This window comes from Leucopleurus acutus (genome assembly GCF_964270905.1).
Source record: "Leucopleurus acutus genome assembly, chromosome: 11".
NCBI lineage: Eukaryota > Metazoa > Chordata > Mammalia > Artiodactyla > Delphinidae > Leucopleurus > Leucopleurus acutus.
In genome coordinates, this window is record NC_139152.1 from 72162661 (window position 1) to 72190006 (window position 27346).

The 27346-nt window shown below is 34.3% G+C and overlaps 1 protein-coding gene across 2 annotated transcripts in view; it reads right to left on the reverse strand.

The window, feature by feature from the left end:
* CEP290 (centrosomal protein 290) overlaps positions 1–27346 on the reverse strand; it is a 103306-nt gene that overhangs the window by 68590 nt on the left and 7370 nt on the right. For both annotated transcript variants that reach the window (XM_082849407.1, XM_082849408.1), the window contains exons 7-19: positions 26149–26202; positions 25259–25408; positions 24682–24864; positions 23956–24045; positions 21088–21210; positions 20018–20141; positions 15750–15922; positions 14858–15020; positions 13255–13355; positions 13095–13182; positions 11269–11381; positions 9628–9712; positions 8942–9084 (exon numbers count right to left, since the gene is read on the reverse strand). In XM_082849407.1, the coding sequence (XP_082705533.1) occupies positions 8942–9084; positions 9628–9712; positions 11269–11381; positions 13095–13182; positions 13255–13355; positions 14858–15020; positions 15750–15922; positions 20018–20141; positions 21088–21210; positions 23956–24045; positions 24682–24864; positions 25259–25408; positions 26149–26202 (1590 nt within the window). The remainder of the gene's footprint in view (positions 1–8941; positions 9085–9627; positions 9713–11268; positions 11382–13094; positions 13183–13254; positions 13356–14857; positions 15021–15749; positions 15923–20017; positions 20142–21087; positions 21211–23955; positions 24046–24681; positions 24865–25258; positions 25409–26148; positions 26203–27346) is intronic.

The window sequence follows — 27346 nt, forward strand, 5'->3', positions numbered from 1 at the left end:
CAACCAAGATTACTCTACCCAGCAAGGATCTCATTCAGATTTGATGGAGAAATTAAAACCTTTACAGACAAGCAAAAGCTGAGAGAGTTCAGCACCACCAAACCACCTCTACAACAACTGCTAAAGGAACTTCTCTAGGCAAGAAACACAAAAGAAGGAAAGGACCTACAATAACAAACCCAAAACAATGAAGAAAATGGGAATAGGAACACACATATCGATAATTACCTTAAATGTAAATGGACTAAATGCTCCCACCAAAAGACACAGATTGGCTGAATGGATACAAAAACAAGACCCATATATTTGCTGTCTACAAGAGACCCACTTCAGACCTAGAGACACATACAGACTGAAAGTAAGGGGATGGAAAAAGGTATTTCATGCAAGTGGAAACCAAAAGAAAGCTGGAGTAGCAATTCTCATATCAGACAAAATAGACTTTAAAACAAAGACTATTAGAAGAGACAAAGAAGGACACTACATAATGATCAAGGGATCAATCCAAGAGGAAGATATAACAATTGTAAATATTTATGCACCCAACATAGGTGCACCTCAATACATAAGGCAAATACTGACAACCATAAAAGGGGAAATCGACAGTAACACATTCATAGTAGGGGACTTTAACACCCCACTTTCACCAATGGACAGACCATCCAAAATGAAAATAAATAAGGAAACACAAGCTTTAAATGATACATTAAACGAGATGGAGTTAATTGATATTTATAGGACATTCCATCCAAAAACAACAGAATACACATTTTTCTCAAGTGCTCATGGAACATTCTCCAGGATAGATCATATCTTGGGTCACAAATCAAGCCTTGGTAAATTTAAGAAAATTGAAATTGTATCAAGTATCTTTTCTGACCACAACGCCATGAGACTAGATATCAATTACAGGAAAAGATCTGTAAAAAATACAAACACATGGAGGCTAAACAATACACTACTTAATAATGAAGATATCACTGAAGAAATCAAAGAGGAAATCAAAAAATACCTAGAAACAAATGACAATGGAGACACAACGACCCAAAACCTGTGGGATGCAGCAAAAGCAGTTCTAAGGGGGAAGTTTATAGCAATACAAGCCCACCTTAAGAAGCAGGAAGCATCTCGAATAAACAACCTAACCTTGCACCTAAAGCAATTAGAGAAAGAAGAACAAAAAAACCCCAAAGCTAGCAGAAGGAAAGAAATCATAAAAATCAGATCAGAAATAAATGAAAAAGAAATGAAGGAAACAATAGCAAAGATCAATAAAACTAAAAGCTGGTTCTTTGAGAAGATAAACAAAATAGATAAACCACTAGCCAGACTCATCAAGAAAAAAAGGGAGAAGACCCAAATCAATAGAATTAGAAATGAAAAAGGAGAGGTAACAACTGACACTGCAGAAATAAAAGAGATCATGAGAGATTACTACAAGCAACTCTATGCCAATAAAATGGACAATCTGGAAGAAATGGACAAATTCTTAGAAAGGCACAACCTGCCAAGACTGAATCAGGAAGAAATAGAAAATATGAACAGACCAATCACAAGCACTGAAATTGAAACTGTGATTAAAAATCTTCCAACAAAGAAAAGCCCAGGACCAGATGGCTTCACAGGCAAATTCTATCAAACATTTAGAGAAGAGCTAACACCTATCCTTCTCAAACTCTTCCAAAATATAGCAGAGGGAGGAACACTCCCAAACTCCTTCTACGAGGCCACCATCACCTTGATACCAAAACCAGACAAGGATGTCACAAAGAAAGAAAACTACAGGCCAATATCACTGATGAACATAGATGCAAAAATCCTCAACAAAATACTAGCAAACAGAATCCAACAGCACATTAAAAAGATCATACACCATGATCAAGTGGGGTTTATTCCAGGAATGCAAGGATTCTTCAATATACGCAAATCTATCAATGTGATAAACCATATTAACAAACTGAAGGAGAAAAACCATATGATCATCTCAATAGATGCAGAGAAAGCTTTTGACAAAATTCAACACCCATTTATGATAAAAACCCTGCAGAAAGTAGGCATAGAGGGAACTTTCCTCAACATAATAAAGGCCATATATGACAAGCCCACAGCAAACATCATCCTCAATGGTGAAAAACTGAAAGCATTTCCACTAAGATCAGGAACAAGACAAGGTTGCCCACTCTCACCACTCTTATTCAACATAGTTTTGGAAGTTTTAGCCACAGCAATCAGAGAAGAAAAGGAAATAAAAGGAATCCAAATCGGAAAAGAAGAAGTAAAGCTGTCACTGTTTGCAGATGACATGATCCTATACATAGAGAACCCTAAAGATGCTACCAGAAAACTACTAGAGCTAATCAATGAATTTGGTAAAGTGGCAGGATACAAAATTAATGCACAGAAATCTCTGGCATTCCTATATACTAATGATGAAAAATCTGAAAGTGAAATCAAGAAAACACTCCCATTTACCATTGCAACAAAAAGAATAAAATATCTAGGAATAAACCTACCTAAGGAGACAAAAGATCTGTATGCAGAAAATTATAAGACACTGATGAAAGAAATTAAAGATGATACAAATAGATGGAGAGATATACCATGTTCTTGGATTGGAAGAATCAACATTGTGAAAATGACTCTACTACCGAAAGCAATCTATAGATTCAATGCAATCCCTATCAAACTACCACTGGCATTTTTCACAGAACTAGAACAAAAAATTTCGCAATTTGTATGGAAACACAAAAGACCCCGAATAGCCAAAGCAATCTTGAGAACGAAAGAAGGAACTGGAGGAATCAGGCTCCCAGACTTCAGACTATACTACAAAGCTACAGTTATCAAGACGGTATGGTACTGGCACAAAAACAGAAAGATAGATCAATGGAACAGGATAGAAAGCCCAGAGATAAACCCACGCACATATGGTCACCTTATCTTTGACAAAGGAGGCAGAAATGTACAGTGGAGAAAGGACAGCCTATTCAATAAGTGGTGCTGGGAAAACTGGACAGCTACATGTAAAAGTATGAAATTAGATCACTCCCTAACACCGTACACAAAAATAAGCTCAAAATGGATTAAAGACCTAAATGTAAGGCCAGAAACTATCAAACTCTTAGAGGAAAACATAGGCAGAACACTCTATGACATAAATCACAGCAAGGTCCTTTTTGACCCACCTCCTAGAGAAATGGAAATAAAAACAAGAATAAACAAATGGGACCTAATGAAACTTAAAAGCTTTTGCGCAGCAAAGGAAACCATAAAGAAGACCAAAAGACAACCCTCAGAATGGGAGAAAATATTTGCAAATGAAGCAACTGACAAAGGATTGATCTCCAAAATTTATAAGCAGCTCATGCAGCTTAATAACAAAAAAACAAACAACCCAATCCAAAAATGGGCAGAAGACCTAAATAGACATTTCTCCAAAGAAGATATACAGAGTGCCAACAAACACATGAAAGAATGCTCAACATCACTAATCATGAGAGAAATGCAAATCAAAACTACAATGAGATATCATCTCACACCAGTCAGAATGGCCATCATCAAAAAATCTAGAAACAATAAATGCTGGAGAGGGTGTGGAGAAAAGGGAACCCTCTTACACTGTTGGTGGGAATGTAAATTGATACAGCCACTGTGGAGAACAGTATGGAGGTTCCTTAAAAAGCTACAAATAGAACTAGCATATGACCCAGCAATCCCACTACTGGGCATATACCCTGAGAAAACCATAATTCAAAAAGAGTCATGTACCAAAATGTTCATTGCAGCTCTATTTACAATAGCCCAGAGATGGAAACAACCTAAGTGTCCATCATCGGATGAATGGATAAAGAAGATGTGGCACATATATACAATGGAATATTACTCAGCCATAAAAAGAGACGAAATTGAGCTATTTGTAATGAGGTGGATAGACCTAGAGTCTGTCATACAGAGTGAAGTAAGTCAGAAAGAGAGAGACAAATACCGTATGCTAACACATATATATGGAATTTAAAAAAAAAAAATGTCATGAAAAACCTAGGGGTGAAACAGGAATAAAGACACAGACTTACTAGAGAATGGACTTGAGGCTATGGGGAGGGGGAAGGGTAAACGGTGACAAAGCGATAAAGAGGCATGGACATATATACACTACCAAACGTAAGGTAGATAGCTAGTGGGAAGCAGCCGCATAGCACAGGGAGATCAGCTCGGTGCTTTGTGACCGCCTGGAGGGGGGGGATAGGGAGGGTGGGAGGGAGGGAGACGCAAGCGGGAAGAGATATGGGAATATATGTATATATATAATTGATTCATTTTGTTGTGAAGCTGAAACTAACATACCATTGTAAAGCAATTATACTCCAATAAAGATGTTAAAAAAAAAAAAAAAAAAAAAAAAGAGTGAAGTATAGGGGCTTCCCTGGTGGCGCAGTGCTTGAGAGTCCGCCTGCCGATGCAGGGGACACAGGTTCGTGCCCTGGTCCGGGAAGATCCCACATGCAGCGGAGCGGCTAGGCCCGTGAGCCATTGCCGCTGAGCCTGCTCATCCGGAACCTGTGCTCCGCAACTGCAGAGGCCACAACAGTGAGAGGCCTACGTACAGCAAAAAAAAAAAAAAAAAGAGTGAAGTTTATAGCAATACAATCCTACCTTAAAAAACAAGAAACATCTCAAATAAGCAAACTAACCTTACACCTAAAGCAGTCAGAGAAAGAAGAACAAAAACACCCTGAAGTTAGCAGAAGGAAAGAAATCATAAAGATCAGATCAGAAATAAATGAAAAAGAAATGAAGGAAATGATAGCAAAGATCAATAAAATTAAAAGCTGGGTCTTTAAGAAGATAAAGAAAATTGATAAACCATTAGCCAGACTCATCAAGAAAAAAAGGGAGAAGACTCAAATCAATAGAAGTAGAAATGGAAAAGGAGAAGTAACAACTGACACTGCAGAAATACAAAGGATCATGAGAGATTACTACAAGCAACTCTATGCCAATAAAATGGACAACCTGGAAGAAATGGACAAATTCTTAGAAATGTACAACCTTCCAAGACTGAACCGGGAAGAAATAGAAAATATGAACCGACAAATAACAAGCACTGAAATGGAAACTGTGATTAAAAATCTTCCAACAAACAAAAGTTCAGGACCAGATGCTTCACAGGAGAATTCTATCAAACATTTAGAGAAGACTTAACACCTATCCTTCTCAAACACTTCCAAAATATAGCAGAGGGAGGAACACTCCCAAACTCATTCTACGAAGCCACCATCACCCTGATACCAAAACCAGAAAAAAATGTCACAAAGAAAGAAAACTACAGGCCAATATCACTGATGAATATAGATGCAAAAATTCTCAACAAAATACTAGCAAACAGAATCCAACACTACATTAAAAAGATCATACACCATGATCAAGTGGGATTTATCCCAGGAATGCAAGGATTCTTCAATATATGCAAATCAATCAATGTGATACACCAAATTAAGAAATTGAAGGAGAAAAACCAGATGATCATCTCAATAGATGCAGAGAAAGATTCCGACAAAATTCAACACCAATTTATGAAAAACATCCTCCAGAAAGTAGGCAGAGAGCGAACTTACCTCAACATAATAAAGGCCATATATGACAAACCCACAGCCAACATCGTCCTCAATGGTGAAAAATTGAAACCATTTCCACTAAGATCAGGAACAAGACAAGGTTGCCTACTCTCACCACTATTATTCAACATAGTTTTGGAAGTTTTAACCACAGCAATCAGAGAAGAAAAAGAAATAAAAGGAATGCAAATTGGAAAAGAAGAAGTAAAGCTGTCACTGTTTGCAGATGACATTATACTACACGTAAAGAACCCTAAAGAGGCTACCAGAAACTACTAGAGCTAATCAATGAATTTGGCAAAGTAGCAGGATACAAAATTAATGCAGAGAAATCTCTTGAATTATTATACACTAATGATCAAAAATCTCAAAGTGAAATTAAGAAAACACTCCCACTTACCACTGCAACAAAAAGAATAAAATACCTAGGAATAAACCTCCCTAAGGAGACAAAAGACCTGTATGAAGAAAATTATAAGACACTGATGAAAGAAATTAAAGGTGATACAAATAGATGGAGAGATACACCATGTTCTTGGATTGGAAGAATCAACATTGTGAAAATGACTCTACTACCCAAAGCAATCTACAGATTCAATGCAATCCCTATCAAACTACCATTGGCATTTTTCACAGAACAAAAAATTTCACAATTTGTATGGAAACACAAAAGACCCCGAACAGCCAAAGCAATCTTGAGAAAGAAAAACGGAGCTTGAGGAATCAGGCTCCCTGACTTCAGACTATACTACAATGTGACAGTAATCAAGACAGTATGGTACTGGCACAAAAACAGAAACATAGAAACATAGAAACATATCAATGGAAAATGATAGAAAGCCCAGAGATAAACCACGCACCTATGGTCAACTAATCTATGACAAAGGAGGCAAGGATATACAATGGAGAAAAGACAGTCTCTTCAGTAAGTGGTGCTGGGAAAACTGGACAGCTACATGTAAAAGAATGAAATTAGAACACTCCCTAACACCATACACAAAAATAAACTCAAAATGGAATAGAGACCTAAATATAAGGCCAGATACTATAGAACTCTTAGAGGAAGACATAGGCAGAACACTGTTTGACATAAATCACAGCAAGATCTTTTTTGATCCACCTCCTAGAGTAATGTAAATAAAAACAAAAATAAACAAATGGGACCTAATGCAACTTTAAAGCTTCTGCAAATCAAAGGAAACTACAAACAAGACAAAAAGAGAACCCTCAGAACGGCAGAAAATATTTGCCAACGAATCAATGGACAAAGGATTAATCTCCGAAATATATAAACAGCTCATGCAGCTCAATATTAAAATAACAAACAACCGAATCCAAAAATGGGCAGAATACCTAAATAGACATTTCTCCGAAGAAGACATACAGATGGCCAAGAAGCACATGAAAAGCTGCTCAACATCACTAATTATTAGAGAAATGCAAATCAAAACTACAGTGAGGTATCTCCTCACATTGGTTAGAATGTGCATCAACAGAAAATCTACAAACGACAAATGCTGGAGAGGGTGTGGAGAAAAGGGAACCCTCTTGCACTGTTGGTGGGAATGTAAATTGATACAGCCACTATGGAGAACAGTATGGAGGTTCCTTAAAACACTAAAAATAGAATCACCATATGATCCAGCAATCCCACTACTGGGCATATACCCAGAGAAAACCATAATTCAAACAGACACATGCACCCCAATGTTCATTGCAGCACTCTTTACAATAGCCAGGTCATGGAAGCAACCTATATGTCCATTGACAGACAAATGGATAAAGAAGATGTGGTACATATATACAATGGGATATGACTCAGCCATAAAAAGGAACGAAATTGGGTCATTTGTTGAGATGTGGATGGATCTAGAGACTGTCATACAGAGTGAAGTAAGTTAGAAAGAGAAAAACAAATATCATCTATTAACACATATATGTGGAACCTAGAAAAATGGTACAGATGAACCGGTTTGCAGGGCAGAAATTGAGACACAGACGTAGAGAACAAACGTATGTACACCAAGGGGGGAAAGTGGCGGGAGTTGGTGGTGGTGGGATGAATTGGGAGATTGGGACTGACGTATATACACTAATATATATAAAATAGATAACTAATAAGAACCTGCTGCATAAAAAAATAAAATAAAATTCAAAAAAAAAGTATTCAACTATTGACTAATCATAAAAAAAGCAATTCAATGAATAAGACTTTTTTCTATATAAATCAAGCATAGTATAATAATGTATATTAAGTATGTTCAGATCATGTAAATGACATAGATTTAAATATTAAAAATCTAAAAATTTATGTTTTATTCAAGTTTATATAACAGACATTCATCAATACCGTAGAAGTCTTAAGTCCCTATATGGTAAATATAAATAGAACATCATTTAATGGCTAAAATCTTTCTCATAGTAATTCTTAAGTCTTTAAATATTCAAAATATTCTTACTACATCCTATTACACTTCTAGGTTTGTGGTGTAAGGTCCTAACAGACCTACCCTCCCACATTTAACAAGTGAATACAAAAAACTACTACATAAAAGTTCTAGAAAATGAACAAAAGCAACAGATTTTTGAGGGGACTTGAAACTTGGAAGACAGGACTAGCAAGCAGTAAATTTGTTGTTTTTAAGGCTTAACTGAGAGGGCAAGCTGCAGTTCCAGTGACCTGTCTTCTTTCTGGCCTAAAAACCAGAGGATAGGACCCAAAGCCACAGAATAGTGAGAGGGGAATTCCAGAAAGAAAAGAACCAACAAAAGGGATCTTCAAATTCTGTGTAAAAGCTCTGCCAGGTCTCAAGCTGACCATTAAAACAGAAAAATGGAGATGACAGAAGAAAGTATCAGTGAACTTGAAGATAAATCAATGGGAATTATCCAACTGGGAACAGAAAAGATAAAAAATTAGGAACGAAAAAATGAACAGAGCCTCAAGGAGTTGTGGGACAATATCAAAAGGTCTAACATGTTTCAGTGGAGTCCCAGAGAGAACGAGGCAAAAAAATGATTGAAGAAATTAATGTCAGAAAACTTCCCAATTGTTGAATAGCATAAGTGAACAGATTCAAGCTCAGCAAACCCCAAACAAGCTACACACACACACACCCTTGGCACATTGCAGTCAAACTGGCAAAAACCAAATAAAAAGAGAAAGTTTTGAATGTAGCCCAAGAAGAACTACACATTTCATACGGGAGAACAATGACTCAAATGACAACAAATGTTTCATCAGAAACTGTGGAGATCAATGAGAGTGGAACAACATCTTTGAAGTGATGAAACAAAATAAAACCATTAATATAAAAATAACTTACATTAACTAGTCTTTCAAGACTGGGAATAATTAGAGATGTTTCCCCTCCTTTAACATCAGGATCTTTCTGCATTTCCTTAATAGCTTGCAATATTTCTTTCATACCTTCTTCAAGTTGCTTATTTTCTTCAACTAATTCTTTTACTAAAATGAAATACTTTTTTCATTGAATGAATAGATTTTTTTACAATTTACACTATGCTATATAGATTACAAATATTTCACATACAGTAAATATAACCCATTTATAAAATGCAAATGCAAATAAATGTATAAAAAATTCAACTATAAATCCAATGTGTGAATGATGAAGTTAAATCACACACCTATTTAAATCCTGTGCATATACATATATATCTCATGGCTGAAAGAAATAAATCATAAGCATACTTTGCCTTTACTTTATATTAAAAATTTCTTAAATTTGTTTTTCTAACTGTACTTTCATTAGAGAACAAAAGAGAAAAAGACTTATTTATCATCACAATAAATTCAGATTAATAACATGCTCTGAAAATGAATATAGCAAGGCAAACCAAATAGATGAATGAGAGACTGAAGTCTATACATTATAGTTAGTTAAGGCTAAAACAGACTAGAAAACAGAATGTAGTAAAGTCCTTTCAATCCCATAATTTTCAGTACAGACTAAATAAATAAGAAAAATAAGAGATAATAGTGACTTACATTTATTCTGAAACTTGGCTATTATTGTTCTACTTCTTTCTAAATCTCTTTCTTTTTCAATTAGTTCTCTTGAAAGAAATTCATTCTAAACAAAACATAAAGAGAAAAAAATTGATTTTAAAAAAATGACAATAGTTTTGAAGTTTAAAGAAGTTTGACCAATTGAGGTTTAACATACCCACAGCAAGCTACAGAAACGTAGCAGCACTCACAAAAATAAAATAAAATCTAAAAGGTAAAACAGATAATGATCCTCCTCCCACCTTCTCCCCCCCGACCCCACACCCATGGCAAAAGGCAAACAGATAAGGAAGGTTTTTGTCTTTGGCACCACAATCATCTCTTTTAATGATCTGCCTTTACACTACCCGTTCTGCCTGGCTTCTATGACGTTCAAGCTCTATTTCTGCATTTCTACTTTGTGCTTCTTTGATCAATAAATCCTGTGCTATGGCTTCATTCTAAAGAAACATTTAATAAATTAGGCAAGTCAATGAGTTCATTTCAGATGTATTGCATTTTTAGATCTTTTAAAAGACAGAATGTGTATAAATTAGTGTTAATGTGCAAACATAAAAGAATTCTTATTATAATTGCTACTTATCGAATTTTATTAGTCATAAAAAAGAATTTAAAAAAAAATCCCAGGAATGTAATTTGGAGGAGAGCTCACCTGAGATCTAAGAAATACTAGTTCTGTCCATAGCTGTTCTATAAGATTTGCAAGTGGATCTATCTGAGATAATTTTGATTGTGCAGTAATTGGCACAGGGTCCAGAACATTAACTTCAAGATTACTTTTCAAAATCTCTGTCTGTACAGGTACTTCACTTTTTCCTACATCTTCTTTGAAATTGGTATAAGCGTAGTTTATTGGGGTACGAACCTGTTCATCTTCTGATGTTGCTACTTGTGATTTAGCCACGTCAGCTCTATTTTCATGAATTTGTTGACAAAGTATTGCAGATTTTTGCCTAAGTGATAACTTCTGCATTAAGTCTGAAGCTGTTGATAAGGCTCGTAAAGAAGAATCACTTTTTTGTGTGAAATTAGTCTTCTCAAGTGCCTGATGGCTTCCTGATACTTTCTTCATAGATTCATCAGAAACAGAGTATAAATGGTCATTTATTTCTTCATGATTCTCCCTACTAAAGGTATTGACTACTGATTCTAGATTTGTTAAAGACTATAGACAGGGTGCTTTAAAAATCTCTCTTATTGTAATAGTTTCTAGAGGTGAAATATTATCTTTCACTTGTATAGATGAAGAATGTCTAGTTAAAGAGACAAAAGGATCCACCTTCACTTTCTACACTATGACGAATTTCAGATAACATTCTTGATAATGATCCTGTGGTCATATTCTCTTCAGGCTCATTCTGACATGACTGTGGAATATTGAATGATGGTTTCCTATGCGGCAGCTCTACTTTATCTGAACTCCTAATCTGTATTCAGAGTAAATAATGTCTCATTAATGAATCTTGGGATTGACAGGTTATTGAAATAAAACATTTTCCTTTTATTTAACAAGTATAAAAAGAAGCAATGTCCAAAATGAGACAATGGGGGCAGAAATGAAAGCCCTGATAATAATATTTTTCTTTATTCTCTTCACCATAGCAGTACCTTACTATTTACCTTTGATTGTGCTTCACTCATATTTTTGAGGCTAATGAAATCAAATTTTCTTCCTTCTATTTTATTCTCTTGAGAAAAGTCTTCAGTTAGGTTCAGGTTCTCAATAGTTAATCCTACATATAAAAGAATTAACAAATGAGAAGCATAAAAATAACTCTGCTATTATTCCAATACTTTAACTCTTAAAAACTAGAATCAAATTTTAACTCAAACAAAATGTAGAATAATTATTTCCAAAATCCTTGATCTATATGTAGCCTCCTATACAACTTCCTGATTTAGCTCACTTTTAATAAGATATTAATAAGTTGTTTATTTTTTGATATTGAGCTCCATGAGCTGTTTGTATATTTTAGAGATTAATCTTTTGTCTGTTGTTTCATCTGCAAATATTTTCTCCCATTCTGAGGGTTGGCTTTTCATCTTGTTTATGGTTTCCTTTGCTGTGCAAAAGCTTTTAAGATACAATGGAATATTACTCAGCCATAAAAAGAAACGATATTGAGTTATTTGTAGTGAGGTGGATGGACCTAGAGTCTGTCATACAGAGTGAAGTAAGTCAGAAAGAGAAAAACAAATATTGTATGCTAATGCATATATATGGAATCTAAAAAAAAAAATGGTATTGATGAAACTAGTGGCAGGGCAGGAATAAAGATATAGACATAGAGAATGGACTTGAGGACACGGAGGGGGCATGGGGGGAAGCTGGGACAAAGTGAGAGTAGCATTGACATATACACTACCAAATGTAAAATAGATAGCTAGTGGGAAGCGGCTGCATAGCACAGGGAGATCAGCTCAGTGGTTTGCAACGACCTAGAGAGGTGGGATAGGGAGGGTGGGAGGGAGGCTCAAGAGGGAAGGGATATGGGGATATATGTATGCATATGGCTGATTCACTCTGTTGTACAACAGAAACTAACATAGTATTGTGAAGCAATTATACTCCAATAAAGATGTATTCAAAAAAATAAATAAAATAAAATTAAAATAATCTTAAAAAAAGATATTAATGAAAACAATTACAAATTTTATCTTCGCTATCATTCTTTTCCCATATTAATAAGTACTTAAATAGTTAAAAGACACATATTAAGAAAGCAGATAAGAATCATGAATAATGACTAAATTGCTTAATACACTAATAAATTATGAAGTTTTGCCCTTCTAGAAATTTTTGATGTACTATAGACAGCATAATGCTAAAAAAAAATAAAACAAAAACAAACAAAAAAACCTCTATTATTCATAGATAATTGTGGGCTTGAGCCAAGTTAGAAAAAAAAAGCCTTCTCTATGGTCTTACAAAAAAGCACTGTAATAGCTATTAAAAAATAAGCCAGCTGTTCTCTTTATACCATGTAAGATAAAACAAAACAAAAAATTGTTAATTTTTATTCAATAAAACATTACTTTCACTTAGTAAAGAATAATGTACAATTAAAGCTTCCAATGCATAGCTTTTAAAGAAAAAGAAAATATTAACAGTAACATATATTGACAAAAATTACTGTTTTATCATTACTAATCACAACATACTGGGATTGTCTAGAAATTAATACAGACTATATTGTAAATTTTTCAAAAGTCCATAATTCTGATGTTTGTTTTTTGTTCACTTATTATTCTTTTAACTGTTTAGATTTAGGACTAAACTCAGTGACACTCACTCATACACTCTTCATCAGGCCATTATTTTCATTTATCAAACTTGTAGCAAAACCACAGTAATACAGCAATACTATTTCTCACATACAGAAAATTACAGATCCAGACAATTCATTTTCCAATGATTCTTTTAAAGGTTTGGAATAACAGTATACCTGAAGTTGCAGTTCTTTTTCCTTTTTCTTGAGCCATTTGACGAATTTTTTTCTTCAGATCAAGTCTTTCTTCCTCTAGGCTTTCAATCTACAAAATTAAAATTGTTAGTATTTTTCTTTACTTCAACCAGGAAAATAACCAATTGACTACTGCACTTGCCTCTTTCAAAAGAATCTGGTTTTCAGCTCTGTACTGCTGCTGTTTTAAACTTTTGCTATTTCTGAATTCAGTTAAATCAATCATTGTCTTTGGTTCAAGGCCTAAAATAAAAAGCAGAATGATTAAAACCTTATTAATATTCAAATGAACTACAAAAACTTCATACGGCAACTGGTTATCATCAAGCAACTGGTTATAATCTATTTAGCCACCATCACTGAAGAATGGGGATTTTTGTGCAAGAATTTTTGAGGTATTTGAACTGTAACCATACAAGCTAAAATTTTATCACAATTATTAATGGAAATCCTGACAAAGACATATTATGATCTGTCTTCCATGTTGGACTGTCAGAGAGGTACTATAATGTACTAAGAACAGAAGCTTTGTAATAAAACAAAGTTGGGTTCAATTCCCACTATCAACTATTAACTGGTTGTAGGGATAATACTATATGTAAGTACATGTGTATGAATGTATACACGTATTTCTTTTTGGCTTGTTGTCAGGTGTATAATAAAATTAACCCAAATAAAGTACTTATAGCAGTGCTTGGCACATAGTAGTCAATATTAATATCAATATCAATTATATTTTGTCATGACTAGACTGACACTCTCAGTGTGCCTCTTTCCTAACTTCCCATTACTAAGCAGCTATGCTCTGAAAACCAGATATCAAGATTGTCTCAAGTAATTATAAAGCAAGATTTGGGGCCTTTAAAAAACAGAAAATCTGGTGTTTGTGACGGCTCAGTCACCTTTAGGAACGTCCATATTGAAGTTGGCCGTGATCTGGTAGATCAAGTTGATTAGACTAAGTCTAACTTGAGGTCCTGGCATTACTCTGGGTCCCAGATAGACACTTTTTTATGAATAAATAATATGTATAAAATATTTATTTTTCCTTCCTTTAGAGAATAGTTTTTACAGGTGATCATTTTAACTCTAAGAAAGCATTAACTGGTATTTACCAAGTATAATGAAATCATGATTTAGATATTTATTTCCATTTTAAAGTAGCAATTTAGATTGGATTGTCGTAACATTCAAACTAGTAATATTCACTAATGAACTATTTATTGATATCAATATATAAACTCTCAAGCTATATTTATTACTTCTTAGAATCAATAGTAACCTTAAAATACTCAACCCAAGTAAAACTTAGTGCCAATTATAAAAGTCAAGTATTTAAAAGTCTTAAAAAGGATTAAACAGTATTTCTAAATGTCCCCATGTATTCATCTGAAACTAGAGCATTTTGCAAACTAACACACTACTTTTGTTGGAAAAAAAAAAGCGTAATTTCTAATAGTGGTATTAACTAAGTAGCTTTCCTTTTTTTAAGCATGCAATTATTATTGAGGCGATCTCCGACTGAATATAGCACTGCTCCAGGTCTGTCCAACCACCATCGCAGCTCCATCAAATCCATGATCCCACTTCAACTGGAACAGCTCCACTTTTACTTGTTTTAAGTATTTTTATAGGAGGAATTATTAAATCAAAAAAGCATCCAAATATCTAAAAATAATCATAAGCCAAAAAAAATGACTTGACAATTAGGTTGAGCAAACTACATATCTTAAAAGATGACTTACCCATACGCTCTTTAAGTGCCTCATTCTCATCAAGGAAATCATTGATCTTCAATTCAAGTTTATTGATTTCCTTTGTCAATACTTCAATCTCTTGATCTCTTATTTTAATTTGGTTTTTACAATTCTTTATTTCAATAACAGCATCTTCTAAGCCATAAACTCCCTGAAAAATACCCAATATAATTTAAATATAACATTGTTTATTTGAATAAACTGTCAAATTCATGAATTTGTTTTCTTATTAAGTCTGAGGGGAAGTACACATATAACTAAGATTTACAACTATAAACTGTGTTTTTTACTGTACTTTTAAAAAACAAATCCAGTAATAATAATAACGGGAAATGGAACAGTTGAAATTTCCCAGTATAGCATCCTAATGGCAAAGTGACTCAGAATATTACACATAAAACACTTAACAAAATACAGAAAAGGAACAGTAAGGGAGAATCAGCAATACCATTAGAATATGTAGGTTATTAGTTGCCTGACTTAGCAGTAATCAGATTTAAAAATATAAAAAGTACAAAGTAAGGCTGTGTTGGCACAGTAGGTGGTAAAACTGCTTCTGTTACAACTTTTAGACAACTCATCAGTGGTGTCACATCTACATGGTGGTACAATGACACAGATTACAAAGAATCTAATCCTGCTGCCTCACCAAAGCTGATTATCTGGGCAAAATGCTTTAATCAAATGGTTTGAAAACAATTCTGCCAAAAAGTAAATGCTGCACAAAAGTTTGAACACTTCAGTATAAATCAATTAGGATAATCTTTATCACGAGATACTTCTGGAATGTTTTTAAATGGTATAAAGAAAATGGCACAGAACAGTCTATAAGTGGCAAGATAATTCTAAGCTCCTTGATTGACAAGATAAAAATACATACCGATTCATAATCTTTTAATCGCTTCAGAGTCTCAACTAGTTCTTTATCCTTTTCCCTAGCATCAGCCTCAGCCAGTTCAGCTGTTCTCTCAGCCTCTTTAGTTCTCTCTTCTAAAATTTGAACCTTAGACTGAATTTTCATATAATGAGTCCGTTGAGAAAGTGCTGAAGCTCCTACAGGGTAAAAATTAAAATCATGAATAAACTGAATTGACTACTTACTCCTATAAAACACTGGTTCCAGTATGGGAAGCAGGAAATGTGGTATGTCACTAAAAAAGGTCCATTTAATATTATAATTTTATATTTGTAAAATAAAGTTTTGATTTGGTTTTATTTATAAAGCTAAAAAGGAAATTTTAATAAAATCTTAGCTGAAAGGGTATGGATTATAAAAGACTGGAAAACACTGCTTTACAAAGAATGATAATTGTGGCAAAGGCTGCTGTTTCTAATAGTTAGCTCCCTTTCGTCCACTGTAATAGAACTATGGATTTTTAGACGGACACATGGCCACTTGAAATAACGACTAAATTTCCACTTACATTCCAGTAGCTAGGTGTGGTCATGAGACTAATAGGATATAAACAGAAAGACCATGTGCACATTTCAGGAAATGTTTTTAAAGGAGAGGAGTGAAATTTTCTTTTCTCCTTCCTCCTTGCTGCCAGCTGGAATATGGACATTAGGGCTGGAACTCAGTCTTCTTAGAACATGAGATGGAAACCTCATGCTGATAGTCAAAGCAACAAGATACAGGGTCCCTGGTATCTGGTATTTGTACAAGTAGCACACCTACACTAAACTAGTTGCCTCAACTTTGATTATATCACGGAAAAGTACATTTCCATCCTGTTTAAACCATTGTTACATTCGATTTTTTTCTGTCAGTTGCAGCTAAACTTAACTGTAACTAATAGTTAAAAAATTCCCGGGCTTCCCTGGTGGCGCAGTGGTTGAGAGTCCGCCTGCTGATGCAGGGGACACGGATTCGTGCCCCGGTCTGGGAAGATCCCACATGCCGCAGAGCGGCTGGGCCCGTGAGCCATGGCCACTGAGCCTGCGCGTCCGGAGCCTGTGCTCCGCAACAGGAGAAGCCACAACAGTGAGAGGCACGCGAACCGGGAAAAAAAAAAAAAAAAAATTCCTACTTGTACATCTTAACAAACTGTTGCTAAGACCAAAATATAGTATTCGTATCATTCTAAAATTTACTGACAATCATTCTTACACTCATCCATAATAAACATCTACTGATTTATAGGTCATATACTTACATACAGGCACTGGACTAGTGTGGGAGATCACACACGTTTATAAGAAGTGAGTCCTGTTCTCTGGAGTTAACAGCCTAGCTGGAGAATGTGACAGAGGCTCCTGTCCCCAAAATCTATTCTCCCTTTCTTCTGCAAGGCCCTCCACAATATATTACCTGCCTATCCTTCAGTACATGCTCTTTGCTTCTTGCCTCCTCTTCCTCTACCTCGCTGTTTGGGACTGGATGTGAGGGTAAAGTTCCATTTTGCATGAGGCAGATGAAGGCAATACCCTAGACTGCCTAACTAGACCAATACACAAGTGAGAAATAAACTTCTATCTTGATTTTGCCACCATTTTTCAGATGCTTCTACGAGCTAGAACTAATCTTAACCAATGAAAGGAGACCACCATTAACTGTCATGCACAAGTTAAATTCAATATACAGAGTATAGCTTAGTACACACACCTTCTGAGGACTTTAGGAATTACATGACTACGGACTGACAGAAGCGTCACTATATAAGACCTCTTCCTTATTTGACAGCAGAAATCAACCGCCACTTTTTCTCCTGGTGACGGGAATATGCAAACCCCACAACATCAGTGATCCTTTTAAGCAATTTAAGCTACTGTCAAAGAATAATTCTAGTACATACATAATACAGACACATGTAGAAATAAGTATAGCAAGTGGGGCTTGATGCTGCTCAACAGTCACACTATATTTCCCTAGTCTGGTTCATTCTTCCAGATGACCATTTCCCACCTTCTCTTTACTTCTCTCTCCTCAAACTTCTAATATATCTGCCTCTATCCTCACTTTCAGCTGAGAACCTTGCTTCCTCATTCACTGAGAAAACCAAAACTTTTACTGTCAGGACATCTACCCAGCCACATCGGACAGTAACTACACACCCCACCCTTCTTCCTGTTCCTATGGATGAACTCTCTGTGCTCCTAAGCCAACTACTCCACTGAACACTAGATCCCATCCCATTGCCTTCTCAGGAATATTACTCCAGAAGTCCTTCTCTCCCTCCCTTGCTTCATCAATTCATGACTTGCTTCCTCTTTAATGGATCTTTCCTATTAACTTAGAAGCATGATTATTTCTTCCATTTAAAAGAGAAAAACATTTTCTTTATCCCCCTTTCCCCTCAGGCTACCACTCTATTTTTCTCCTTTCCTTTTCCTCAAAAGTCTCTGTATTGGCTCTATTTCATCTCTATCCATTTTCTCTTGAACCAAAAATGACCACTGCTAAATCCAGTGGTCAATTTTTAGTACTCCTCTTGTCTTATCAGCAGCAATGAATATAGTATGGAACACAGTTGCTTATGCTCTTCCTTGATGACATTCCACATGTGAGTTTCAGGGCTCTACGTGCTCCTGGTTTTCCTCCCATCTCTCTGGTCATTCCTTCTCAGCCTTTTTGGTTGTTCCTTTTCATCTCCCCAAGTTCTAAAATAAAAGCATCCCAAGGCTCAGTCTTAAGATTTTTCTTTTTAACCAACATTTTCTGTTTTGATGATCTCAGCCAGCTTCATGATTTCAAGTACCATTTTTATGCATAAAGTTCCCAAATTAATATGTTTAACCCAGACTGTCCTCATTAACCTCAGACTTCTATATACAAGTACCTACTTAACATTTTCACTCAGATGTCTAATAGCCATCTCACACTTAACATGTCCTGTTTAACTAAGTACCTGACCATCTCTAAACCTGCTCTTTCCACAGCCCTCCCCAGCATTCAGACCAAAAGCTCTGATAACTTTCACATCCTACATCTGATCTGTCAGCAAATTTCATTTCTATCACCTTCAAAATACATCCAGAACTGACTACATATAACTCCACTGCTACCTCCGTGCTTTAAACTACCATCCCCTCTCTCCAGGTTATTGCAGTAGTCTTATAACAGGTTCCCTGCTTCTCTCCTTACCACTCCTAGAGTCTATGGCAGACACAGTCCAAGTCAAAATATATCACTCCTTTCTTCAGAAATTTTTTGATGTCCATTCTCACTTAAAAGAAAAACCGAAGTCCTTACAATGAACTGTAATGCCCCATATGATATGGCCCCTCGTTACCTCTCTGATCTCATCACCTACTACTGCCCACTTGCTCACCCTGCTCCAGCCACAAAGGCTTCTTTGTTGTTCCTCAAACATGCTCAGTACACTCCTGCTTCAGGGCCCTGCACTTATTCTCACTGCTTAGGGACATCCACATGGCTCACTCCCTCATCTTCTTTAAGTCTTTGTTCAAATATCTCCTCAGTGAGGCTTTTGCCTCACTACCTAAATTACAACCACACTACCATTATTTCACTTACACACAAACACACACATAGACTCACTCATTATTTCCCCTTTGTGTCTAATTTTTTTTTATCTTCAGCAATTACAATAAATATGTCATGAACTTATTATGAATAGTTTGCATTAATGTGTTCTGGTATATCTACAGTATATAGTCTTTTGGAAATATAAGATCACTAATGTTGTAAGGGCTTACATTCAAAGGATTTGATGAGTTAGGTAAGCTAGCATGACCCAAGGTAGGGAGAATATGATGACATATCAAGTTGGGTAAGGTTAATTCAAATGTTGACAAGTCAATTACTTCTGAAAAATCTCTGCGATGTTGCTACACTGATCAAAATTTTATTTTCTTCCATTCTTTGTTAATTACAAAAAGGAGGATAAATACAATTATATCACCATTTTTCATTTCTTTTATACAGCCAATCTGGTAATAGGGGTTAATGTAGTTTTCATCAGAGAAAAACTACAGAAAAACTGCCATCATTTACATGTGTAAATACTAATATATATACAGTAGTCAATAATACCTTGTACAGTTTTTTTAAGAATATAAAATTCAAATACAGAAAAATCACTAATATATCTGTTGGCATAATATAATTTCATTTTAATAAAAATAAAATATTTTAAAAACTTAATGGTATATAAAATGACTATATACTTATAAAACATTAATTACCTTTGTTTCTTTGGAGCTCATTTTTCAAATCTTCAATAATAAAAGTATTTTTTTCCATTTCTTTTGTATATTGCTCTACTTGGTCAGTGAGCATCTTAATTTGACTATCTCGTTCTTGTATACCCTATAAAATATTTTGAATATTACATATTATCACTTCATGAATATTAATCTACATTTTTAAAGTAAGAGAAAAGGTAGGTCTTGTTTTTTTCAACAAGACTATAGAATATATTTCTTGTGAGTCAAAACTGTGCCTTTTACTATTTTGTATACCTCAACTGCACTGATCACTGTAGGAATACTGCTGTCACTCTAGTACTTAAAGATGATATAAGGGCTAGCACTCTCACAAATACGAATTCCAGAACTCTCTAATATTTGTGGCTTCTAATAACTCCTTTTGTGTTACTTTTCCTCATCATCCAATTCTATCTTTTTACCATTTTATGTTTGTGTTTTACCTTGTGCTTTTTCCTTTACTCAACTTAGCTTTCACCCCTGCAGTACTTCATTCAAAAATCTTGTCCCTTGCGATCGTCCTTATTCTCCAAATACTTTCCAAATTTCCTTCTTTCTTTTGGACTATGACTAGAGAGCACAGCTGATGCAAGTGTAACTTCTTTCTATATGAATATATTTGTACTATCAATAAAAACAAAAATTTTATACAGTACAAATTATAACCATACTTTAGCTTATTTCACATTGTACAGGATATTTCAGCACTAAAACACAACACAATAGACTTTAGTAACAGAGAATTAAGATATTTTTAAAATTTCTAAAAGTTTTTAAAGTTTCTTATTAAATAATTCCCAAGCAAAACAATAAATGTATTATCTGCATCAATAGAGAAAAATACATAAAATAATTTTATCCCTAACTCTAAACTTAATTCTAATTTTTTCTTGGGACTGGACGGTGTAAGAAACTTCACAAGACTTTATTATATACCCAAAAGTGCAAGTGACTAGATTAGGCACAGGAAATAAATAAGACATAATTTAGAGTTTCATCGCCAACTTTAATAAACCTTGTTGATAAACCAAATTTTGAGAAAGTTTTACCTGTTGTAGAGCCATAATATTACTTTTATCGGCATCAAGCTGGGCATTTTTCAGTTTCTCCCTCAGGTTATGTAACATTTGCTGGTACTCAATAATTTCATCATCTTTAGAAGACAAAATTAACTAGAAATAAACAAAATAGAATCTGTTACATAAGAGCAAAATTAATAAACCATTCCTCATTTATGGTAAATATTTTAATATATACCATTAGCAGATTTAGAGAAAATACAGGAAATAAAATTCTTTGAAGTGAGAAAATAGCAACTATTGGAATGACCACTGTTCTTTTGTGCATACAACCTGAAATTCAAATAAGAAATGATTCAAAAATATACACTGTATTTTTTGCTTTTTAAGAAATTCAATCTTTAAACAATCTCTAGTTTCCAAAACCCATTCCTAGAACACTAAGCTATAAATAACTCCCTGCAATTACAAAAGGTTTTGTACAACTAATCTTTTATGAAGAAAACATTAAAATGACACTAAGAAGCATAAAATACCTTGAATGAATAAAAGGTATCTTGTTATGTTGCATGAAAGGAAAAGGCTAGCATTCCTCTGGACAAGAATGGAAGAGGGCCTCAGGCTTGACAACATGCATATGGTTAAGGCATTGCCATCCACTTCATGGCCTCTAATCATCATTTTTTTTTTTTTTTTTGCGGTACGCGGGACTCTCACTGCTGTGGCCTCTCCCGTTGTGGAGCACAGGCTCCGGACGCACAGGCTCAGCGGCCGAGGCTCACAGGCCCAGCCGCTCCGTGGCATGTGGGATCTTCCCGGACTGGGGCACAAACCTGTGTCCCCTGCATCGGCAGGTGGACTCTCAACCACTGTGCCACCAGGGAAGCCCCTAATCATCATTTTTTAATACTGTACTGCATATTTGAAAATAGCTAAGAGAGTGGATCTTCAAAGTTCTCATTACCAGAAAAAAAAAATTGTAACTATGTGTGGTTACAGATGTTAACTGAACTTACTGGGGTAATCATTTTGCAATACATACAAACATCGAATCATTACACTGTATACCTGAAACTAGTATCATGTTATGTCAATTTTACCTCAATTTTAAAAAAATGAAAGGTACCTTGTGTTCTTTGCTAGGACTAAATATCAAAATCAATCTATAAATTAATTTATAAATTTAATATATACCCAATAAAATAACTAAAATATTTTAAAGAACTATTTCTAAAATTTGTATTTAAAAAGCACATTTATAAGAATCTAAAAAACATAAATAATGGGAACAGCTTTTTCAAATATTTACGCATAATAATTAAAACAAGTGGGGCTTCCCTGGTGGCGCAGTGGTTGAGAGTCCGCCTGCCGATGCAGGGGACGCGGGTTCGTGCCCCGGTCCGGGAGGATCCCACATGCCGCGGAGCGGCTGGGCCCGTGACCCATGGCCGCCGAGCCTGCGCGTCCGGAGCCTGTGCTCCGCAACGGGAGAGGCCACAACAGTGAGAGGCCCGCGTACAACAACAACAACAACAACAACAACAACAACAAAAATCATAGTAAAAAACACCATAAAGCCAAAAGACAAGTGACCAACTAGAGGAATATATTTGCAATATATATCACAATTACACTTGTAGCATTTATTCTACAGATACACATTTTCAAAATAAATATACAAGGATATTCATTAAAACATTGTTTCTAATAGCAAATATTGGAAACCTCCTAAACGCCACATAATAGGGAATCAATAACATACACATCTACAAAGAAAAATTACATTAAAAAGAACAAAGTAATACCATACATACTGCTATAAACTAAGTAAAAGATACTAAGTAAAAATGAAGTGCAGAAGAATACATTTGCTAACATCTCTCTCCCAAAATTAAACGATTAAAAACAACTCTTTTTTTCCTGGGGTTGGTAAACTATGGCTCATAGGTCAAATTTGGCCTGCTGCCTGCTTCTGTAAAGTTTCATTGGGAAAACAGCCTTGCTCATTTATTTATGTATTGTCTATGGCTGCCTTCATATTATAATAGCAGAGTTGAATAGATACACCAGAAACCAAATATTCTAAAATATTTACTCCCTGGCCTTTTACAGAAAGTTTATTGACCTCTGATTGATTCTATAAACTTCATTTCCACTGCTACTGCTCTTGTTTAAAATATAGGTTAGCTGAGATTCCCACATGATAATTTCAAATAGCCAACAAGATTTATGTGAACCTTGTTAGAAACAATGACTATAAAAGTGATAGCTTTTAAAATTAGATTTATTCAGAATCATTTCAGACTTTTTTCAAAATATATAATCATCACAATCCTAACTTCTGATATGGTAAGGCTTGGGGTTGTGGTTGGAGTTAGAGAGTGGTGAGGAGGAACAGACTTTTGAAAAGACTTCTCAGGTGATTCTGAAAGATCCCTTCCCTTACTTCCATTCCTGATCCACTTCCTTACTCCCATTTCCACTGAATGCCAATAGCTTGATTAATCTAACATGGAAGGAGAGTCAGAAAAACTAAAATTAAACCTGGAACTATATAACTAATATATACAAGGTACCTATGGTTTACATGAAAACATTTAAATTTTATTTATAATTATCTATTTTAGATGACATATTATATTTTAGACTTAGATTTCTATCAGAAAACTAAAAATTTTAAATTTAACTCATTGATGTAGAAGAGCTCATTCAACAACAGATAAGCTAGAGGTCTACACACGGTTCTTAGAGTTTTCCAGCTAAAACATCTAATACACTTTTTAAAATGCCTAATAAAAATGTCATTAACTAGTACAAGAACTTTAAAGAAAATTAAGACTAAAAAATTGAAATCTAAAATGAAAATGAACAAGCTATTATAGCAATTGAAAGAAGCACCTTCCATTCTTCTACTTTTGCGTTGACAGCTGCCATGATTGGATCATCTTCTTCATTTTTTGCTTTCAGAAGATTTGTAAGCTCCTGCACCTAAAAGGCAACAACTATTTCAAGAACTGTTGCAAATTAGTGTACTATACATGTATTTGTTGTATGAATATTTACACACATGATAAGCATACACATGCACATATATACATATACATTACAAATGCATATCCATTATGGGAGCAGTTCTGTAGTTAAGGTGACCTTTAATTGTTTGTGCATCTTTACAGTTGTATAATTATTTTTTGTCATTAGAGAATTGTATTTTTAAGTATTACTCTATTTTTTAAACAAGTTTAATCCCATGTAAGTAGTAAACAATATATTGGTTTCTATGATATTTAGAGTGTATTTATTTTAAGGTATAAAATTAAGCTTGATGGTCCACAGGACTTCTAAGAGGCTTTAGCAGAAAATTTGCAGGATTGTTATCTACATATTCATTCAGGTATCACCCATATACTCTATATGGCAGTAATTACAAGGTATATGTAAGGGGACTAGAGAAACACATAGAGACAAATAATTACCATGGCAACATATTACAGTATAAGATGACATACTAGAGCATAAGACAAAAATTCATACCCTAGAAAGTTAAAAGTACTTTCTAGTTTCAAATAAATAGTAATGAGGCAATATGAAGTTTGCCCAAATAAGTCAAACAAGAATTCTTACTTGAAGCTGGTAATGATCATTTTCTTTTTTTAACTGGTCCATTATATTATCTGTCTGATGCACAATAGCTTTCATCCTATTATATTCATCAGTCATCTTCTCCATTTCCTGTACAGACTCTTCTAGATTTTTTCTCATTTCTTGATTCTGAAGTTCAAGTTTCTCGTTAGCTTCTGTTAAAGTCTAAGAAAGGTAAAGATGCTACAGTTAAAAACAATTTAAGAAACTAAAATTTAAATTAATACTAAATGGAGTCATACGTGTCTGCTGGAGAAAACAGAATTCTTCATAGATATTTAGTATCAATTGCTATTGGTCAATTAAACCAAATTAAATATCAAGAAAAGTGTAAGTAAGTATCTTAGTTCTTAAACAATGCCCAAGATAGGCATATAACAAGAATGAATTTGCAAGATTTGCAACCTCAAAGATGCAATTTATTTCATGTTTTACAAATACATAGTTGCAGATTTATACTAAATATATTGAAATGTAGGGCTAAATACTAATTTTATATTATAATGAAATTAAAGCTTTATAAAGATCATTGCTTTGAAATGACTTCTATCCATTTTACCTGAATTTCATCTAGATATTGGACAAGTTCATAGTTTTTTTTAGACAATTGTGACCGGTAGTCACTGTCTTCTCTTCTTGATGAAAGGGTTTCTTTTTGCGAATCTATTTGTTTTTGATAGTCAATAATATCCTGACGAAGCTGTTCATTCTGAAGGCAGATCAAACACAGTATTCTATTAAAAAAACTATCCAAAGAAACAAAATTTCACCCTCTGAATAGTGATCTCAAAACACATCTTTAAAATTCCAAGGTTTCACCACCCTTAAAGCCTCACCTTTTTCTTTAGACGTTTGTTCTCCAGAAGAGGACAGGAAAAAGGTAATTAGAAATAAGAAAGGCAATATATAATTAAATATAATAATTAGAAATTAAAGAAAAAAAATTTTTAGGAGAATGAGATATTATTTTGGATAATCAAAGAAAGCAAGAATATTAATTACCAACCAAAACAAAAAAATATTTTGATTATGATAAAAAGACAAGCACTATCAGGATAAACAATGTACAAACATTATTTGGCTCAGAAGAACCAAATAATAATCAGAATTTGTAATATTTAATAAGAAACAAAAGTTTTAAAAGAATGCCAGATAAAGTAAGAGGAAAAAGGGAGAAATCCAGTCATATATTCAGTTAGCAAACTAGCAAAGAACAGCTTAAAAAACAAAGCAAGATTTACCCACATAGACCTAAGAGATGAATGTAGTACTTAACGGCTTCACCTTTCAACTTATTTTCTATTTCCGTAAGACAAAGTCATATCATAAAACATGGTTTGAAAACATCAATTACTTAGACGATTCCAGTTCTGGTTACAGAATTAATTTATGAACACTTTTTTAATAAGTATCTTTGTTGAACCACCACAACTACTAAAATTTACCAACCTCTCTCCTTAATTTGCTGTTTTCATTTTCTGCCTCCTCATTTCGAAGAGCCAACTAAAACAGCAAAAAACAAATAAGATAAAATTCAGCAGTAGTTCTATGTAATGCCAGGTTTTCAGTTCCTTTCCAATAACACAGAGAATGTTTAACTACTGAGGATTTCATGTCGACCCAAGACATGAATAATACGCCAAAATTTTGAAAACTAACTAAGGATTAAGAAGGATGAAGCAGGATGAGTTTAAAAGATTATAAAACAAAAAACAAAAACCTCTAACCAAAGGATACAGAAAACAAAACATTACCCTCTTCCCCCAGCGTAAAACCTAATAATGAGTAGTCTTCCAACCAAGATCTTCATTATTTTGCAGTTCTATTACCAGAGCTAGAATACTCTTTGCTCTCAGTGAGCATTAAATTACTTAGAAATACAAAGCAGTAGAATATAATGGTTAAAAAGAAGCATGGATGCTTGGATATTGGGTGGGGAGACTAAAAGGACATTATTGGGCCAATAGAGGAAATCTGATTATGGACTACATATTAGACAACAGTACTGAATTGATATTACATTCCTGAGTATGCTAATTATATAAGTAGTTATATTGGAAAATATAACTACTTATATAGTTATAAAGGAAATATAACTACTTCCTTTCAGTGGAAACACACTGAAATATTTAAGAATGAAATATCATGATATTTGCAATATTTAAGTATGAAGTATCATGATATCTGCAATTAACTCTGATGTCTCAGCAAAAAAGAAAGGAGGGGAGGGGAGGGGAGGAGAATAAGTCTGTGTGTGCAAAGATAAAGCATATGTGGCACAGTGTTAACAGGTGAATCTATATGAAGACTATGTGTTTACTGTTTTTCTTACCATCTTTATGAAGATAAAGTTTTCAAAAAAAAAGTTTAAAGAAAGTTCATAATAAAATGCAATGTGCTATACGAATCTTAGAATTTTACCATTATTATTATTATCATCTGGGAGTTAAGAAACAGTCCCATCCTGTTTTGAATTGGAAAATTTTAACAAGAAGAGACATGTCAGGAACTTAAGGCTAAAGCATTTAATACTACTGATGCTCCTTTTCCTTGGTTTTGAAACATCATACTCTTGATATTTGTCCTTTCTTGGTCTATTCCTTGAAGCACCACTTCCTCTTGCATTAGACATTTCTATACCTAGACA